Source organism: Myodes glareolus, chromosome X (genome assembly GCF_982192425.1).
Source record: "Myodes glareolus chromosome X, mMyoGla1.1, whole genome shotgun sequence".
Lineage (NCBI taxonomy): Eukaryota > Metazoa > Chordata > Mammalia > Rodentia > Cricetidae > Myodes > Myodes glareolus.
In genome coordinates, this window is record NC_142053.1 from 39,901,133 (window position 1) to 39,915,862 (window position 14,730).

The window sequence follows — 14,730 nt, forward strand, 5'->3', positions numbered from 1 at the left end:
GTTTATCTGTGTAACAGCCCTAGCTGTCCTGGAACTTGCTTTGCGGTCCAGGTTGGCCTCAAACTCAAAGAGATCGGCCTGCTTCTCCCTCCCAAGCGCAGGGATTAAAGGGCTGAACCAATACCGTCACCTGGGTAAAAACAGTTTTTTTTTTAAATTAAAATAAAAAATTAAAAGGATTTGTGACCCGACAGTGGTGGGAAACGTCTTAAATCCCAGACACACAAGAAGAAGAGTTGTAGGCTAGCCTGGTGAGTTCCCAGGCAGCCAGACTACACAGAGAAACCCTGGTTTGAAAAGCCCGCCCATTCCTCCTGGTAGAGACCTGGTGCTGATTGGCCTAAACTAAATTCTTCCCTTTGTGCCTTGGCAACAGTGGAGGGAACGGCAGTCATTGGAGGGCTCCGTTAGCCAATGGTGGAGAGCCCCAGTCTGAGGACGTGATTCACGGGCATGGAGTGTACTCCTCTTTGAGATGCCCTGGAATAGAACTCGAGGCAGCAGCATGATGGCAAACCGTGAGGGTAAGTGTCTTTTTCTAGTTATGTCTCTATGAATGTAGCAGCCGGGCCCCTTTCCCTCCTCGGGGTCCCCACTAGTCGCGAAGGATCTTTCGGGGTGGGGGGGTCACCATTTCACAGAGCCTTCAAAATGGCGCCTGGCTGTGGTGACCACTCCTGGCGAGAGGCTTACACTCTGGCTCTCCTGTGGTCTTCACCAGAGAAAAATCTTCCATCCTTTCTGGCCCTGGGTCCCTTGTCCTTCATCCACCCCTCTGTTCTACAAAGGAAACTGCAAGAAGGATACGCGGATGGGGGAAAAAAGGCGGCAGAGGCTGCTGCTGAGGTGGCGGGACCTCGCGCCTCGATCGGGAAGCAGAGGCAGGGATATCTCTGTGAGTTTGAGACCAACCTGATCTACAAAGGGAGTTCTAGGACAGTCAGAATGGTTATGCCGAGAAACACTGTCTTGAAAAAACTGACAATGATGTGTGAATTAAGGATTGTTGAAAGGGGCAGGGAGTAGAACTGGTTCTTTTCAAGACTTAAAGCCCTTTACTGAGTTCTGACCCATGAACTGCATAGCTGGAGCCCAAGGTATCCTTCCTAAGGATATATTTATGGCAGTGCCAGAAACCACAGAACGGACCTCTGGTTTGTGGGTTTCTTTGGTTATTTGTAGAAACCATGATTACCTCCTTCCTTGTCACTGAGTTCATTTGTGCCCCTAACCGTGGTTCCAAACCATTTCCCCAGGCTCCCTTGCTGTGTCCCCACCTTTCGTTCTTAACCCCTCTCTCTGGTCCTCAAAGTGGGACTTTGTGTACATTCCTTAACCAGGACCACTGTAAATCAGAAACAAGGTGGGGCCGAGATGTGAATGCCAAAGTGCTAGAAATCAAGGTGAAAGGAGGGAATAGAAATGGGAGGAGCAGCACACAGGTTTTTTTGGTAGGACTGAGCCCTCTTGAGTGTCATTGACCATATGATCATATCTATTGGTGACTTCCTTCTTTAGATCTCATTTCGGCAGTCAGGGTAGTGAGACTTTGTAGGTTTAGCTTCTGACATTACAGAGAGATAACAGTATGACAGCACACTCCCTGTTCCTCTGGTTCTTAGAATCTTTCATCTTCTCTTCCCTATAGTTTGTTGATATTTAGGTTAGATTTTTTGTTTTATGTTTTTTTTATGCATCCATTGGACCTGGATCACAAATACACATTTTGATTAGTTGTAGTTTCCTGTACTAGTCCCAGTCTGTTGTAAATGGAAGATTTCTCAATGAAGACTGAGGACTATATTTATCTGTGGATATAAGAACAAACATTTAGAAAGAAATTAGACATTAGTCTGGTTAAGTACTATAGTGGTTGTAGGTTTTTCTCTAAGATCCATGACTTCTGTAGCCTGCAGTAGGTAGCTAGTTAGGTTTCCAGTACCAGGAACGATTTCCCACTTGCTGTGTGAGCCTTAAGTCCAATTAGAGAACTGTTGGTCACTGTCAGGTATTGACACTTAAAATGTACGCTTAGAGTTACCCTGCCATGATAGTTGGCATGGTTTATATGTATCTTACCTGAATAAGACTGAAGTGAGTCCTTCTATTCGAAACTTGCATATCTTTATCAACAACAATTGCCTCTCCTCAGAGGTCTCTGGGCTCAACCACTGATGTGCACGGTCTCTCAGCAATATGGACTTGCCTTTCTGCTATGAGTGGCAACTAGGTGCAGTAGCGAGAGCCTATCACGTTTTGGGAGTCTCTTGGACGACCCTGAAAAAGGACTTAGAAAGAGGGATTCTCTTGGTTGGTTTTGGTGTAATTGTTCAATTGCCTTTAGCTTTTAGCATACTATGTATATTATGGTCCTATGCTATGTGTACTGTGCCTGTACTACCTGTACTAGGGAAAGGTTCATGAGTAGTTCAAGGGGCTAGAGATTGAAATACACACGCACATGTACACACACACACACACAAGCACACACACACACGCATAGACAGAGACATGGGTCATCCTTGAAATAAAAATGCCCAGAATGCTCCCTTGAAGAGGGGCCTAGTTGTGAATGCCAAAATGGGAGAAATCAAGGTGCAAGGATGGAATAGAAATGGGAAGAACAACACACAGGTGTGAATGGGGGAGCAGCACACAGGTGTGAATGGAGGAACAGCACCCCGTCCTGAAGGGAGGAGCAGCAAACAGGTGTGAATAGGAGAGCAGCACACAGGTCTGAAGGGAGGAGCAGCAAATAGGCGTGATGGGAGGACACACACACAGGCATGAAGGGAAGGACAGAACACCGATATGAAGGGAGAAGCAGCACACAGGTGTGAATTGGGCAGGGCAGAGGTGTGAATCTGGGAGCATCACATAGGTGGGAAGGGAGGATCAGTACACAGGCGTGAAGGGAAGAGCAGCACACAGGTGTGAAGAGAGGAGCATAGTAGATGCACATAACTGGTAAAAGGTGTAGAGCTTTAAAAAGAGCAAAATCTAAAAGCGAGAGGAACAGAGGAGTCAGATCATAAAGAACAGAGCTACAAAAAACTTGTCTGCTATAAATTTTTGTAGCTAGAAAATATCATGACACCAAGTGCTTTCAAATAATAATAGTAACATACTGTATATGAGAAATTACTCAATCTAATATTTCTGTGCATGGTCTTTGATATGTGTGTAATTTTTTTCCTGTATACCACAGATAAAGCCCAGGCCATGATTCCCAGAACCATATAAACTGGATGTGGTGGTATTTCCTATAATATACTTCCTCCAATACTGGAACTTGAGGGTATATGCTTCAATGCTAAGGCTCAAACTCAAGGCTTTGATTGGCATGCAGGTCAAACACTCTGTCAACTAAGTTGCCCTCCACATTTCCAGATAACACTGTACAAATGCAAACCTTTGACTGTTCTCATGTTTTCACACAGGGTCTGGCTGGACAGCACAAACTGACCTTCAGTTTCCTAGTCTGCCTCTGCTGCCCTCTAGTGCCAGGATTTATTATTGTGAGCCTCCAATCCAGGCAGCTTTTCTTGGTGCTTTACCTTCCTTTTTCCTGTATGAAATGGGTTGTGGGTTCCTAGACCACAAATAGGATCCAGTGAGGAATTGTGACAGTCTACACAGAGGTACTTAAGCAAACCTTTTACTTCAAGAATATGATTGCATACCAATTCAATTTAATCTAGCAATTCAATACTGCATTCCTGAGAAATTTTCTTTTGCTTTTTTCTAACAGAATTATTTTTGTGTACAGGTCTGTCTGTATAGGGGGTGAGCATGTTTGTGTGTACACAGTAGCACTTATACATGTAGGCATTCTTGTACATGTAATACCTAGTGGGAAACCTTGAGTTTAGTTACTTAGGACCAACAACATCTTCCTTTGAAATTAGTCTCTCTCAGGGACTGAGTTGTGTGTTCGTTTGTTTGTTTATTTGTTTTTTAATTGGAGGCAAAAGCAAGGTTTATTCAAAAGTGCAGTATGAGCCTAGGCATAGAACTTGTCAAGCAAAATCAACACAGGGAGTGCCAGAGGAGCTGCTTTCCAGAGATTACAAGACTTTTTATAGATAATCTTGCAAGATCACCAATTCTCACCTGATTTGCATACCTGGACCTAATTGAGGACAGCAAATGATTCCAAAAGGTGTTAAGTTCAATAAGCATAACATCATTATGCAACTAAAGTATGAACATAAGTATGCCCTCAGTGGCCTATTCCTATCTGTCCTTGGGGTGTGTAGATGAAGCATACTATGGACATATTTTTACTTGGTCAGTTCTTGGCTATCTTTGAGGTTCTCCCAGTTGTTATTGGCTCCTGAAATGACCCTTGTTAAGTGTGACGTGTTTTTCAAAATAACCTAGCCTAAAGAGTATGGTTCAGGTGGAAATCAATTAGGTCACTTTGACTGGATTTATTTCTTTCACTCATTACTACCTCTCTACTTGTGTAATTTTCTTGTGGGTTCCCTCACATACTCCCATGTTCACATTTCACATGGCCACACATCTATGCATTTTTGGATTCACCTGTCAGCCCAACATTTCAGCTCCATTTTCTTATTTTTCCATTCAAAAATTTACACTTCCTCTCCTCCTCCCATTCCCCTCCTGCTCCCCCATTTACCCTCTTCCCTCCCCCTCCCTCCTTAAGAGAGGGCAGGGTACCCCACCCTGTGGGAGTCCAAGGCCCTCCCAGATACATCCAGGCCTAGGGAGGTGTGCATCCAAATAGACTAGGGTCCCAAAAAGCCAGTACATGCAGTAGAAACAGGTCCAGGTGCCATTATCGATGGCTTCTCAGTCTGCCCCCATTGACAGACACAGAGAGTCTGGTTTGATCACATGTTCATTCAGTCACGGTCCAGCTGGACTTCATGAGCTCCCATTAGATCAGGAACACTGTCTCAGTGGATGGACCAACCCCTCGTGGTCCTGACTTCCTTGCTCATCTTCTCCCTTCTTCTGCTCTTCAGCTGGACCTTGGGAGCTCAGTCCATTGCTCTGATGAGGGTCTCTGTCTCTATCTCCATCTGCCGCCGGACAAAGATTCTATGGTGATATTCGAGATAATAATCAGTGTGATAGTGGGGCAAGGCCAGTTCAGGCACCCTCTCCTCTACTACACAAGGACCTAGCTGGGGACATTCCTGTGGAAACCTGGGATACCCTGGAGAGCCAAATCTCTTGCCAACCCTAAAATGATTCCCTTAATGTAGATATCTTCTTCCCTGCTCCTATATCCGCCCTTCTTCCATCTCCACCATCCCTCTCCCCCAAGCTCTCCCCAGTCTCCCTTCTCCCTTCTCTCTTCCCCTCTCCCCTTTCCACAACCCACCCTCACCACTACCCCCCACCCCCATGCTCCCTACTTTTGCCCTGTGATCTTGTTTGCTTCCAATTTCCAGGAGGATCTATATATGTTTTCCTTTGGGTTCACCTTCTTATTGGCTTCTCTAGGCTTGTGAATTGGCTTGTTTATTCCTTCTCTAGGCTTAATGTCCTTTGTTTATGGCTAGAGTCCACTAATGAGTGAGTACTTACCATATTCATTTTTTTTGAGTCTGGGTTATCTCATTCAGGATAGCATTTTCTATTTCCATCCATTTGCATGCAAAGTTCAAGATGTCATGTTTTTTCTTCCGCTGAGTAGTACTCTAATGTGTATATATTCCACACTTTCTTTATCTATTCTTCCATTGAGGGGCATCTAGGTTGTTTCCAGGATCTGGCAATTACAAATAGTGCTGCTATGAATATAGTTGAACAAATTCTTTTGTAGTATGGTTAGGCATCTCTTGGGTATATTCCCAAGTGTGGTATTGTAGGATCCTGAGGTAGATTGATTCCCAATTTCCTGAGAGACTGTCACACTGATTTCCAAAGTGGCTGTACATGTTTGCATTCCCACCAGCAATGGATGACTGTTCTCCTTACTCCACATCCTCTCCAGCATAGGCTATCATTGGTGTTTTTGGTTTTAGCCATTCTTGCAGGTGTAAGAATTTTCCTCATACATGCTGGTGATAAATTTTAAGAAATTCAATAAAAAAATCTCGAAGTATTATTAATGCATGGATAGGTCCTAATTTCTAAAATTTGTGATAACTTGTTAGGAATACGGACACATACCTCTAATCCCAGCATTCCAGGGTCAGAGGCAGGCAGATAACTGTGTCTGAAGCCAGTATTATGAGTACTCTGCCTACGAAATTTATTTTCTTTTAATTTTTTTGACACAGGATTTCTATGTGTAGCAGGACTGGCAATCCTGGAACTTGCTTTGGAACAGGCTAGCCTCAAACTCACAGAAATGAGCCTGCTTCTACCTCCCTAGTGCTGAGATTAAAGGACTATACCACCACCACATGACCAAGAATTTTTCTTGTTAAATTAAAAAGTAAAACCGATTTATGGCCCAGCAGTGGTGGCAAATACCTTGAATCCCGGCACTCAGGTGGCAGATATAGTTGAATCTCTGAGTTATAGGCTAGCTTGGTGAGTTGCCAGGCAGTCAGACTCCTCTTTGAGATGCCCTGGAATAGAATTCGAGGCGGCAGCATGATGGCAAACCGTGAGGGTAACTGGCTCTTTCAAGTAATGTCTCTATGAATGTAGCAGCTGGGCCTCTCTCCCTCCTTGGGTTCCCCACTAGTCGGGAAGGATCTTTCGGGGTGGGGGGTCTCCGTTCCACAGAGCCTTCAAAATGGCGCCTGGCTGTGGTGACCACTTCTGGCGAGAGGCTTACACTCTGGCTCTCCTGTGATCTTCACCAGAGCAAAATCTTCCACCCTTTCTGGCCCTGGGTCCCTTGTCCTTCATCCATCCCTCTGATCTACAAGGAAAACTGCAGAAAGGATATGCAGATCGGAAAGAAAAAAAAAACGGCGGCAGAGGCTGCTGCTGAGGTGGCGGGACCTCGCGCCTCGATCGGGAGCCAGAGGCAGGGATATCTCTGTGAGTTTGCGACCAACCTGGTCTACAAAGGGAGTTCTAGGACAGTCAGAACGGTTATACCAAGAAAACCTGCCCTGAAAATATTGAGAATGATGTGTGGATTAAGGATTGATGAAAGGGGCAGGGAGTAAATCTAGTTCTTTTCAAGACTTAAAGCCCTTTACTGAGTTCTGACCCATGAACTGCATAGCTGGAGCCCAAGGTATCCTTCCTAAGGATATATTTATGGCAGCGTCAGAAACACACAGAATGGACATCTGGATGGTGGGTTTGTTTAGTTAATTGTAGAAATCATGTTTACCTCCTGCCCTGTCCCTGAGTCCAATTGCTCCCCCAGCCATGGTTCCAAACCATTTTCCCAGGCTCCCTTGCTGTGTTCCCTTCTCGTCCTTCTTAACCCATCTCTCTGGTTCTCAAAGCATGACTTTCTGTACATTTCTTCACCAGGACCACTGTAAATCAGCGATCTGAATGCCAAAATGGGAGAAATCAAGGTACAAGGAGGGAATAGAAATGGGAGGAGCTGCACACGTGTTAATGGGATGGCACCACACAGGTGTTAATGGGGTTCAGCACAGAGGGGAGAATGGAGGATCAGCACACAGGTCTGAAGGGAGGAGCATTATGGATACACAGAACTAGAAAAATGCCCTAAAAAGAGCAAAATCTAAAAGACAGAGGAACAGAGGAGTCAGATTATAATGAACAGACCTAGTATGATACTTGTGTGCTCTAAATTTTTGTACCTAGAAAATATTATTACATGAAATGGTTTCAAATACTAATATTAACATAGTGTTTATGAGAAATTACTCATTCTAATATTTCTGTGCTTGGTGCTTTGATAAGTGTGAACTTTTTTACTGTTTAAAAAAAAGAGAGCACAGAAGTTAAAATGTAGTCCAGTTGATACTTTCCTGTCTATCACAGATAAAAGGCAGGCTTCGATTCCCATAAACCATATAAACTGGATGTGGTGGTATGTTCTATAATATACTCCATCCAATACCGGAACTTGAGGGTATATGCTTCAGTGCTAAGGATCAAACTCAGGGCTTTGATTGGCATGCAGGTCAAACACTCTGTCAACTAAGTTGCCCTCCACATTTCCAGATAGCACTGTACAAATGCAAACCTTTGACTGTTATCATGTTTTCACACAGGGTCTGGCTGGACAGCACAAACTGACCTTCAGTTTCCTAGTCTGCCTCTGCTGCCCTCTAGTGCCAGGATTTATTATTGTGAGCCTCCAATCCAGGCAGCTTTTCTTGGTGCTTTACCTTCCTTTTTCCTGTATGAAATGGGTTGTGGGTTCCTGGACCACAAATAGGATCCAGTGAGGAATTGTGACAGTCTACACAGAGGTACTTAAGCAAACCTTTTACTTCAAGAATATGATTGCATACCAATTCAATTTAATCTAGCAATTCAATACTGCATTCCTGAGAAATTTTCTTTTGCTTTTTTCTAACAGAATTATTTTTGTGTACAGGTCTGTCTGTACAGGGGGTGAGCATGTTTGTGTGTACACAGTAGCACTTATACATGTAGGCATTCTTATACATGTAACACCTAGACGGCAACCATCAGTATAGTTGCATAGGACCTAACAGCATGTTCCTTTGAAGTTAGTATCTCTCAGGGACTGAGTTTTATCCATTAGGTTAGGTTGTCTTGCCAGTGAGTCCCAAGGATTCTCCTGTCTTTATTTCATCCTTAACACTGGGGTTCTGTTGGGGTCCAGCCTCGAGAGGGTTCATACATTCCAGGGTAGAAGCATGTAGATTAGAAATGTTAGGTACAAAAAGCAGAGATACAAAAGGAAAAGACTGAGACAGAATAGAGTCAGGAGGGCAAACCAAGTGAATAGTGAATTTCCCTATGTTTATTTTTTCATATGCTTCACCCCAATCCAAGGAGGGGTGAAGCAAGCTCAGACATATACTCCCTTTTAAATTCATTTATTAATGCTTGCTCTACTAGAGGACAGACAACTCTTCGTGGCATAGCTTGTCTTCTACCTTCCAGCCTTACCCGTCATTGGTATGTACATTCTATCGTGCATATTCTCTCTTAGATTGCCTGGAGGGAAAAGATTTTACCTGTTATTGACTACCACCATCTGTTTATAAAGGATAACATGTAACTGGAGACCATGTACCTCTGAGCCAACTTTTCATCGAGAGAGTCAACAAATAACTAGTTAATCATAAGCAAGTATATAATACTTTACAATAGACATGCTCCTATAGTCACAAAACCTCCTAATAAAGGAATAGAGGTTGACCAAGATGGGATGGCCTTTTAAAATTGATCTAGGATGTATTTAACAGGTTTTAGTTGCATCAAAATTTAAATTTGTCCTATTAAACTTATCAATCTAAGGACATATTGACATAATGTCAAATTTTTCTCAGACAACTTATACCTTTTTTCTCACTAGTACCATCTTTAAAGTGAACCAAAGGAGTTAACAAACATTAACAGCTTCATACTATAATTCTAGTTTGAAAATTAATAATAAATCCACAGTTTGTCAAATTACAATTTTCTTAACTTTGTTCTAATCAAAAAACAAGAAAATGTTTCTGTAATGGGTGAGGTATGAGTCTTTTTCCTCTCCTATAGTCTAATTGCATTGTTGCTTCTAACTTTCAAAGATAAATTCGAGCTCTTACAGTCCCATCAGCAAAGCTTTTTTCCTATTTTTTTTCCTATTCTTCCCCATCAGCCTGGGGCATCTCTTCAATACCTCCAACAAGGTTTATTGTACTAAGTTGTGGCACACGCTGCCTCTGCAATAGTGTTCAATTGTTTCAGTGAGTCTTTTTCCCACAGGTGGGAAGTCTCTGAGGCACCTGCTTGCCAGGCTTTACATTTAAACAGCAGACTAAGACTGTACTGACAAAAATGAGTTCTGTGTCCCAAGATATAGTATGGATAAACTTCCAAACATTTAGTCAGCATTCTTGGGATGGATCCAGAGTAAATAGGATTCACTAATGTCTGGAAATCTGTGAAGTCTTTCTATCAGGAAATCCAGAATCACCAACCGTCACCACAGTCTTCTTGCCTTCTCAGAAGGCATCTTGATGACAGGAGAGGATCAGGAACAAAGCAGTCTTTCACTCCGACTCCCCTGGGAAGGCCTCCACACCTACTGTGCCATCAGGTTTGATACCCTCTTGTTCACACCCTGAACTAAGCATTCAGGAAACCACCAAGCTTCATTCTCCTGTGAAAAAAGCAAAAACACAAACATGCCCTCAAACCCATATTATGGGTCCTTTCCATAATCCAGTGCAAGGGTATTTTAATTTTGCTTTAGTGAATGCCACTCTGGTGCCATTATGCCAAAATCTATCCGTGGTAGATTGTTCACTGGTATCCATATTCAAAAACTTTAATATAAAAAGAACTTGATTTGAGGTATTATGTGGTGACTGAGGGTGTAATTCTGTCATTTTTATCTTTGGAAGTTGTGGTTTCAAGGAGCCATGGACACACTCTACAATTCTTTGTCCTTGATTGTTACAAAAAAAAATGCCTGTTTTATGCTCAAAATTGCACCTGTCTTGCAGTGTCTGTGAAGCATCTGGGGAAACCAAGATTAATATTCCCCTTAAGAATCTCACTGAGGGGCTCAGGCTCTCCCATAGCAAATTTAAAATAAGGTCTCAGCAACTGAATATCTCCTAAAAATTTCTGAAAATCATTCAAAGTTTATAAGCTCTTTTTCTTTGATCCAAGCTGCAACAGTCTCACTAGCTGCAAGATATTATTTGCAATTTCACAGACTCTTGGCTGGGCCCAGCTAGAGCTCTGCCATTCCTCCAGGACCAGGGACAGGCAGTGCATTCCACAGTCAGCAGTCCCTCTGGAGGCCAGCAGTGTCAGTGGTGGCTGGCAAATTTAGCTGCAACACTGGTTTGACTGGCTAGGAACTTATAGCTGGGTGTGGCTACTCAGTTCTCACCACTCCTTTTTCTTTCCTTAAATCTTATATCAATCCCCATTTTCCTGTTTTCTTTTTAATAACTAAATTAACAAAATTCCTGTGTCATCTTCTAATAAAGGCTATTGATCCACGCGTACAGGCTCCTGGGGCTCACTGGCCATGTAGCCTCTAGCCATTCCTTGCAACCTGCCCTGGCTGCAGAGGCAGAGCCATTCAAACTTTCCTGCCTTCTGCATTCTGGCTCTGGAGCACAGTGGGGGCTAGACTCAGCCAGGGAAGTTGGGGGAGGACAACACCCAAGAGGGCAGGGCTCACTCTAGCTCAATCCCTTGCCTGGGGAGCAGTGGTGGTGACTGCAGTGACTGCTTATAAACTTAGGAGGTGCAACAGGCATCCACCATCTCCATGGCATCTTGGTGACTACAGGCTTGGTCTGCTGGGAAGGACTGCTTCGCCTTTACTTCTCTGAGCCCAGGATAAGACCTAAATATGCAGCATTTCCCAGAGGCCTGGTTCTTCAGGCATTGACAGGCAGTGCACTACATGTGTCCTTAATCCCCCCCACCAACTCAGCAGAGGCAACAACTGCAACAGGAGCTTGTGGGAGAGCATGGGCAGGTTGGTACCTTTGCTTCCTCAAGTCCTGGTTCAAAAATGGTGGTGACTGTGCCACCAGTGTTGGGGATGGAGCATAATATCTATAAATATCTATAAACTCTAAAATTCTCTACACTTGTTGCTGTTAATCCCAGTTATCCTGGATTTCATAATATACCCAAGCAAATGTACAGACAACTGTCTACTCTTTCCTTGTCCCATTTCTACTATTTTTATTTACAAAATTTTTACTTCTGGTTTATTTTCCACCACTTTTCTACTTTTATTATCTATTTGAGCACTCACTTTTTAACTCTACACCAGCAGTGTGATATTCATGTACAGGGTTCACCATTTCTCCACCTGTACCACTGGCCACATGTCCATGGGCCATCTGTTTGGTCCCACATTGGAGTGACATCTCTTGGGGTTCAGCCTAGGTGGGTTCATACATTCCAGGGTAGGGGTGTAGTATGAGCAGAAGGCTGCATCCTGCTGCCCAGCTAGTTTATACCAGAAATAATCACACAGAAATTGTATTAATTAACTTACTGCATGGCCCATTATATCTAGCCTCTTCTTTCCCAACTCTCACATCTTGATCTAACCCATTTCTATTAATCTGTGTTTCACCATGAGGTCGTGGCTTACCAAGAAAGATTCAGTATGTCTGACTCTGGCAACTCCATGGCGGCTCTCCCTGTCTTCCTTCCTTCTCCCAGAATTCAGTTCTGTCTCCCTGCCTATCTAAGCTGCTGCCCTATCAAAAGGCCAAGGCAGTTTCTTTATTTAACCAGTGAAAGCAAAACATAGACAGAAGAACCCCCTACACCATTTCCCCTTTTTCTGTTCAAACAAAAAGAAAGGCTTTCACTTTAATATAGTAAAATTATATATAACAGGTATCAAGGAAGAATTACAGTTACAATATTTTTATCTATTTTCTCTTATCATAACAAAGGAAAACTATAACTATCTATCTGTTCCTCAACTCCATTAAAGACTCCAGAAAGATATAATATTATCTAAGTAAATGAGAAGTAAGCAACTTCCAAAACTAGAAATGACAGAGACATCTCGCTGCCTGTACAGTCACCCAAAGTTCTTCTGTACCGTTGGGACATCCATCTTCAGCCTATAGGCCCATAGTATCCAGAAGACATTTCCATGAAGCAAGAAATTTTTAAGACAGTTCAGTCACTTTCTTCTGTGTCCTGCAAAATGTCTTACAGTGCCTTTCATGAAACAGGAACCCTGAAGAATTATCTCACCTTTAAGCAAGTTCAGCTGTCCTCTCTCTGCTGGTTCTTCCTGTCCAGTTTATGCAACAGTCCAGGCAAGAGTAGTTTCTTGCCCAAATGTCTAACCAATTCCATAAGGAGACTATTCAATGCCCACTTTCTTCTTGAAGTAGCTTGGTGCTGCCAGGAGCAGATGTGTCTCACTGTCATGAAAATCCCTAAGTTATTAAAACATTTAATGCCATATTCTATAGTCTTTGAAAGATATGAAGAATGCCTATCTAACTGAAGTATATCTCCCTATATCTAGAAAATCTAACTAACATGACTACCAGCTTGACTATTTTTGATGATTAATACCTTATATTTCCTAATTATAATTTAAATGAACTACACAATCAAAATACCTTAATCAAGATCAGAAGTACATATACATATAACAAAATTGACCTTAAACTTGTATCAATAAATCAAGATTTATACCAATGCAAATTATTCATGTTTATATCATATCCCCCATTAAATGTAAAAGAACATTTATAAACAATATTTGGGAATATGGGTGTAGTTTTTTTCTCTTCAAACTGCTTCATGCTGAATGGGGGCACTGTTCATCAGATCTTTCATGGTCTATCCTATGTGCTAGGTTCATCTCAGTCGGCAGTTGAGCAAAGTAAGTTTTTGAAGGTGTTCACAGAGACCTTTCAGAAGGGCATAGTCTATCATACCATTTTGGTCTAGAAGCAGTCCACAGGGTCTCATCCTCTGTGAAAGCAAAAAATAACCTCTTTTCCAAATCATATCCTTAAACCCAAATTCTGAAGTCATAATAACTTTAAAATATACATGCTGGTTTGACTGAGCCCATACAATGAAATGTCTCTCTGTACTTAGCTCCTTTACAGTCAAAAAATTCAAAGAAAACACATTAATACACATAATCCAGACTCTTCGTGAATTTTCCATTTTATGTGGCTTATTTTTCTTTAATCTGTGATTATCTGTACTCTGTCTCTTTAAAGATTTTACCCTTTTTTAATAAACATTAACATTATTTTTTGACTTTCTATACCCTTTTTTTCTCTCTCCCAAGCCTACAACTTTATCTAACAGCATGATCCATTTAGAGTTCTTTTTATGTCTCATTCTGTCCTATTGCATTGTCTTTAATTCTCTACTGTCTTGAAGAGCTTATAAAATGCTAAGCAACTTGGTTGCAGCTGCTCTGGATGTTAGCTCCAGCTCTCTCTAATTTTATAATGGTGGACTTATCATTTCTACTAACTCTGGGGCTACCAGGTAGGAGCCTCACTCAGCACTTTAACTCTGTGAATGAGCATGCAGCACATACAGCCAAATCTGACATGCAGAGCACTGCACAGCCTGGAAACATCTCTCTGTATGGTAGCAGAAATCTGCCATGCTCTGCTTGTGCACGCCTAGTAATCCTGAGCCCACCACCGGCCCAGACAGGTTGCCCTGAGTCACAGGTATGGTCTCAGCCACCTTTCTCCTATCCCCGAGTGGGCACAAAACATCCAGGCCCACAAATGCCATTGAAATGCTTAATAGCTGGCATTTTTACTGGCAGCACAGCCCAGGAAGCTATTTTTTAAAACTGCATGGCTTTTTTGTTTGTTTGTTTGTTTCGTTTGGTTTTGTTTTTTTCACTACAGCTGAATCAGAAAAATGTCTCTTAAAGGAGCTGTGGCAAACTGCCAGCAAACAGCGAGAAGCTGTTTCTTTTTGAAGCTCTCTCAGATTTTACATGGAGTCAACTTACCATGTTGGGCGCCACTCTGCTGTAAGGAGTAGCAGGCTGCGTTCCACTGCCTGGCTTGTTTAACACCTGAAATAACCACAGAGAAATTATATTAATAAAATTACTACCTGGCCCTTTAGTTATAGCTTCTTATTGGTTAACTTTCACATCTTGATTAAACCCATTTCTAATAATCT

General features: G+C 42.4%; 1 protein-coding gene across 1 annotated transcript in view; it reads left to right on the forward strand.

Moving 5' to 3' along the window:
• The first annotated feature begins 442 nt into the window (after positions 1 to 442).
• LOC125403661 (uncharacterized) overlaps positions 443 to 14,730 on the forward strand; it is a 67,271-nt gene continuing 52,983 nt past the window's right edge. The window contains exon 1 of the mRNA XM_085684326.2: positions 443 to 524. Coding sequence (XP_085540452.2) covers positions 476 to 524 — 49 coding nt within the window. The 5' untranslated portion in view covers positions 443 to 475. The remainder of the gene's footprint in view (positions 525 to 14,730) is intronic.